The 6,539-nt window shown below is 36.9% G+C and overlaps 1 protein-coding gene across 1 annotated transcript in view; it reads right to left on the reverse strand.

The window, feature by feature from the left end:
* OSBPL10 (oxysterol binding protein-like 10) overlaps positions 1–5,850 on the reverse strand; it is an 84,750-nt gene extending 78,900 nt beyond the window's left edge. Inside the window, exons 1-2 of the mRNA XM_008940480.1 lie at positions 5,806–5,850; positions 22–232 (exon numbers count right to left, since the gene is read on the reverse strand). Coding sequence (XP_008938728.1) covers positions 22–232; positions 5,806–5,850 — 256 coding nt within the window. The remainder of the gene's footprint in view (positions 1–21; positions 233–5,805) is intronic.
* Positions 5,851–6,539: the final 689 nt, after the last annotated feature.

The following is a 6,539-nucleotide window of genomic DNA, read 5'->3' on the forward strand; positions in this document are numbered from 1 at the left end:
GCACTTCAAGCAGTACTGTACCTCTCAATTTATACATCTCTCCATTAGCAGAGTAGACAACCAACATGTGTGGCACTTCATCACTGGGCAATATTATAGCTCCAGCTAAAGACAAGGTTCCTCGTGGCTTCTGGTTCTTACTCTGTTCATTCACAAAATACTGGAGAATCCCCGTCTCAAAGTCCAGCACAAAGTACCTGTTCAAAAAAAATTGCACTGGTATATAGTATTTCTGTTAACAGTTTTTCATAAATTTTTCTTTTACTCAAAGAAGAGCAGAGATTGACTTTAAATCAAGATCATAAATAAACAGATGAGGTTAAGGTTGGCTTTGTAATAAATTTTATAAGGTGTTGTTATTTTGATCACTAGGTTTGGTTTTTCAAGGGCATGTGTGAGATATTCTTTTACTCATGTTTCTTTCAGATTAATGATGAAGTTTACAAGCAAGACATGAAAGCAAGAAAAGGAGTTTTTAACTGAGGAGGTCCCACAGAAGAATTATGAAACTGCTTCTTTGGGGCATTTTTTGCCTCTCCCTTTTCTTTCCCCATTTATAACCTTGAAAAACATGCTAATTCCACATAACCTCTCTTTTGAAAAGGTGACACTGTTTTTTCAGAGGGATGAGCATAATTTAAGATACCATGGTATTTTCATCTTTGTGGCAATATCTTAAATACAGATTTTGAGAGTAATTCTGAAAACTGACCAAGGGAACTGAACAATCAGTTCCAAATAAATAGGCAGGAAACATGAACACCCATTCATAAGAAAACAATTAGGAAAGAAAGAAGTCTAAATTCTATTTGGGCATTCTGTTAACAAATGCTAACAAGGAAAAAAAAAAAACCACACACCACATTTTTACTGCTTGATCATACATTTAAAAATCAGGAAATACTCAGACAGTGAAGATCCAGTAACCACAAAAATTAAAAAAAAGTATTTACAAACATAAGTCATTCCACAATAAGCCAACTGCTAGGCCTGCAAGATCATACAAACAAAAATAAACTAATTGCATTCCCCAAGTGCACTAAATGAAAGTGAGAATGTTTCAAACTTAGTGTGTCAGTCACAAGAGCTGGGAATTTATTTTTTTTTTTTGCCCCCCAAATAAACCTGTGTTATACAACAGCACAGATCTTGAATTGAATGTCCCTGTGGAAACCAGCTACACTAATGCACAGAACTATTCAACTCTTTGCCAAGAGGGGACAGACAGCAACCTCCTGGCTCACATGAAGGACAGTTTGCTATGGCTCGCAACAGAGAGTAGAGCGAAGATGACACAAACCCAGGTTACCCCTTTAGCTTCCACTAAAATCACAGCCCTGACAGTATGCTTAATACCAGGGGCATCTGGAATGCATACTATATGCTACTGTTCCTCTGGGCAGGATTAGCACAGGCAACATGATTTTGTAGACAATATTTCAGAAAGTGTGATTTTTCAGACTTCCATCGCTTTCTAACACCCCAAATTTGCTAGTCACTACTTTGTTTTGAAAGTGGAATTTGGTCTTAGCCCTTTTTCAATATCCCAATATGCAGAACACCTCTAACCGTTCCTATTACGGAATACTTCCAGGACTGTATTCACAGCCTGTTGAAATTATTGGTGTTCTTGTGCTCATCTCTTTATTCAAGTTAAATAAGTCTGGACATGATGCAAGCAATCATAGCTTAAAATTTACAGAGCTTCAGACATTTTGCTTGAGCAACCTTTTTTTGCCACATTTATGCATAACTCTCGACTGTCACTACCTCCACACCAGAAAAAATCGAAATTCTCTTTAAATTATTACTGATGAGCAATGCCATTCCAAATAACTTTAAGCTAGTGCATCACTATACTCCTCACTTCTGCCCTAACTCCATCTCTCACATCACCTATAAGCGCCTCTGCCTCCCTTCTCTCATGAAACAAATGGAAAGCCTCCCTTTTGTTATCATGAAGTACATCTCTTCACCTCCCATCTACAGCTTACCTTCACCACAGAAATTGCAAGCTGAATGCCAATCACCACGCTTTCAACAGTAGTGTCTTAAGGAGGTCTTAAACAGAAATTGCCAAAATTTCAGAAATATTACACCAGTCCATAACTCTCCTGTTTTGACTTTTAAATGATTGTACAATATTGCCTTCCCACTTATAAAGCTTTTTTTCTCTTCAGCTTAGTAGAGAAAGACTGCACTTAACTGCAGGTGAAAATAAAACTGGAAAACACACCAAAAAAAAGTCAGACTTGCACATTTCATAGCAAATTTTCATTTCACTCATTCTCAGTTTTCCTTGTACATTATAGGAATATCTGTTACATATTCAGGAGAAAAAGCAGAGCATTGGACAGAAATGATGCTGTGCCCCTGAGAAAATTATACAGTAGCTTGACACTAGAGCTAGTGCTTCCCTCCATCCAACTAATAAATTTTCAACAATCTCTTTGGATTTCGCACACAAGTCTGGTCTTTTTATGTAGCCATGTCCATCCTAAGCCTGTGCCACCCGCATCAAAATTTCACTGTCCTTTTATTGTTCAGGTACAAATCATTGATTTCAGCCTTTGTTATAAGGCCATCTTTTATTGATTGCTACCTTTGAAGTCATTATTGTGGTAATGCAGTACAGCTCCACAATAAACAAGAAGAGGGGGGGAGGAGAGGGAGAGGACCAGGCAGGACAGAAAGGAAAAGAAAAATACAAGAAAGGAAAAGAAAAAGACAAGAATGGAAAAGACAAAAAAAATAGGTAAGAAAAATCATCAAAGCCATCCTTCCCTCTCCTATGAGAAGAACAAAGGATTTGGCAAAAAAAGCTCCTCTGAGTCTATTGCAACAGAATCAATTAAGTTACATAAACACTATGAGCACTTAAATTCAGAAACCTTTGCATGCTAGAGCAGCAAAGCACTCCCAGAATGACTGTAAGCTCCACAAAGATGGGCACTGCATTGCCATAATAATATCACAGGGAAGGAAACCAGCCATTTGAGTACAGAAAACACATTTACCAGCATAAAGACATCCAAGAGCTCCTCCACAGCTTGTTACCACAGCTACAGCAGTAGTGTTAACTTGACCTTCTAGCCAACCATGATCTGTTTTATGCATTGGCCTTGTACCCTCAGCTGTCAGTATTTGTGGTGATGTCTTTGGCTGCCTGTAAAGGCATGCAACAGACTTCCAGTACAACTTAAGCAGTAATCTTAAGAAAAAAAAAAAAAAATAATAACCCATTCTCACAAGTGTTGGTGTTTCCCTCTTCAAGTATCCTGCCTTCTTTCTTGTCACAAATGAACCAGTTTCTATGCCTGTCAACTCTGAAAGTCTTAAGAGAAAAGAGAATTATCTACAGAAACATAAGGCCAACAAAAACTGGCTGCATGAACAAAACAGCTTTCCTGTGACTTTGGAAAGCTCAGGAACCTTTTCACAGGCATCCTGACCATGACACTTCTCATATCACACAGAACCAAGTATTTGCTTTTCAGGAGTTATGATTTGATGCACAACTCCCATCTTCACCAGTGTTATCACAGAAAAAGATAGACAGGAGTAAACTGCACAGACAGCTATGGTACCACAACAGAAACATGGGGATAATGTACTTTGAAAACTGCTAAAAGGTTAGGAAAAGCCAGGAGAAGGAGTAAGAAATTAAACATTAAATCAAGCAGCACAAGACTTCATACAAAGGAGGGAGAAAGGGAAGAACAGAGAAAGACAGAAGAAACACAAGCAGCTTTCAATAACATTTTATTGCAACCAGACCAAGTGATGGCCTAGTTCAGACCATCACAAAAACACAGAAAGAATGAAGACAAGATTCTTTCATTAACTGAGTATGGAAAAGCATCATATATATATCTACAAAGAGGAACAGACTTAAGAAAATGGTGAATGTCCCATTTCAGAAGTCCCATGTAACTGTATCAAAAGGACAGGGATATCATTTAATCCGAGTTCCAAAAGCCATTTCTTCTGCCCGCCAGGGAAATAACAGTACTAACCTCTCTAGAACGGATTAATCTTGCCACCTTATCCTGTATTTCTCTACTTGCCTTGCTCACAGAGCACACATTAACCCATGATGTCATATTTCTGTAATTAATTTACAGATTAACACTGATGAAAACTGACATACTCTAGAAAACAGTCAGGTAGGAGGTAACAGAGTGAAGTTACGTCATACTAGATGTACAAACTGTTAGTGCTATACGTTGAAATGTGTGTTAGAAATAATGAAATGACTATCACTGACACCCACTTCCAAAACACATTTAATTTTTTCTTCTATTCCAAAATTGCACAAAATAATTTAATTAATAATATTTTTTTTAAAAAAAAGAGTCCAACTAATGGTAAGCTAGAAAAATTCCACTGTAACAAATTTTATCTAGTTTTAACTGCTTAAGCACTGTTCTAAGCAGACATATAATTATAGGCAAAAAAAAGCAGGCCATTTCACAGGAGACAAGCCTTGGCCAATGGATTTCTCACTTGAAACTCAAATACACTCAGCGACTACAGGCTTCCTCCTCCTCTGGCCCAGCCTCCCTCATGCTCCTGGGATTCACTGGGATACTCCCCCTCTGTCATTACAACCAAATGCAGATGCATTACCAGCAAATATCAATTACAAGATAAAAAAATTCAGCCACACTCAGCACACTAGAATTTTATAACTCTTCTACCATCTTAAAAAGAAAAGAAGTCTAACACAGATTTATTTTGTTACTCACGAGTGTGTTAATATGGCCTGATGGCATTTTATTTCTATTTTACTTCCCATTGAGTGTTTCATTCCTATCCCTTTTACCCTATGCATCTTAATAGCCATGTAAAAAATAAATAAATAAAAACACTTCTAGGCATTTCAACTTTCAATTACATATCCATAATATGGTGCATAACATGGTGCACTGCTCATTGAAGCTGTCACTCCAATGAAAGTCTGCAATACATCCCAAAGTCTGTTCCAGGCAGAGAAAACACCTCTTAAAATAACTTCTCTTTTCCCCTTATTCCAAACACATCTCAGAAACCAGCTATCTGAAAATAAATTTTCATTACTCTAATCTCAATAAATGTTCCTGGTAAGAGTGTCAAATCTCTCCATTGTGTAATGTATTCCTAGTGGTTTCATACCTCCCCACACCCTTCTTCCCTAGTTAAGTCAGTTTTCTGAACCAAATTTTCTATAACTTCCAGTTTGAATTCAGAATGTGCTGGAGGTTTTTTATATGAAGACTTCTGTAATTGGACAACTCCAATCCCAGTCAAATCTTTAATTATGGACTCAGTCTGTAAAAAAACACACTTTTTTTTGGAAAGCAGCATTGTATTAATTACTTCCTTGGGTTCATAAACTAGCCTATGTTGGAATCTATGCTTCATAGCTGGGTCTTCTCTAATCCCAGAGCTCATCTGTTTAAAATTAGTATGGATGCCCAAATACTGCACAGTACCATAGACAAATCCTTTGACTAAAAACAAGTCTCCTCCATAATCTCCAAACAATAAAATGGTTTTCATTATATGATGACCTAACACAGCAACTACCTCTGCTGGGTTTCTACAGCAGGCTAGCCTCAGTTTCAGATTTTTGGAGTTTTTTTTCTTAGCCAGTTACTTTCTCACTGATTGACAGGAGCCTTTTTCTTTAAACACCACTTTAGCTCTTCCGCTGACATCTGTTCTGCTAAACCAGTCTCACAATACATATGTATGATGTACTTTTATTTCGCTTTAATCATAAAAATATAAATTTTTCAGATAAAATAGGTTGATTTGAAGTACCGTAAGGTCTTCACCCTGACTTAAAACCTTGACAGCTAGCATCATGTTCCCAATCAGATTAGAAAAGTAACAATTCATGTATTTCTCCTTCTCATACTACTGAATTTATTATTCCAGACTATGTGACAAATACAATGCTGCACTACACATTTCAGCATCAAATTGGCTCATGAACAGACGCAGCTCACCAGCAGAAGAATTCCACTACCTTCTCCTTCTACTACTCTGTCCTCAACATTTCTCAGTTTCCAAACACATTTTGCTTGCACTCCATTCTGATTTTCCTCCATTCACTGCAAGATCATGTTCCTCAGTGACTCCATAATCCTCAAAATGAGGATGTTCTCAAGAATAAGGAAGTGAACCATTCTATAGTTCTCTTCTTGCTTTGTTTGTTTTGGTTGGTTGGTTTGTTTGTGTGTATGTTTTGGTTTTTAATGTAGTTTAAAAAGAACTAGGTAAGAATCACAAGACAGAAAATAAATGACTGTGTCAAAGAAAAGCAAAGTTTATGGTTCCGGTAACTGAACAAGATGTCACACAGAAATATTTCATTTTTAGGAAACTGTATCATATTAGGCCATCTTAGAGATGACATTTATGAAACTGCTTAATTCTTTTTTATCTTGAGCCATAAGACTCATGGAATTATTCATGCCAATAAAGATAAAGTATGGCATACATATTTGAGAGTCAAGGACTTTATTGTTGAAACTCATCTCTAAAGTAGTCAT

This window comes from Merops nubicus, unplaced genomic scaffold (assembly GCF_000691845.1).
Source record: "Merops nubicus isolate BGI_N331 unplaced genomic scaffold, ASM69184v1 scaffold12475, whole genome shotgun sequence".
NCBI lineage: Eukaryota > Metazoa > Chordata > Aves > Coraciiformes > Meropidae > Merops > Merops nubicus.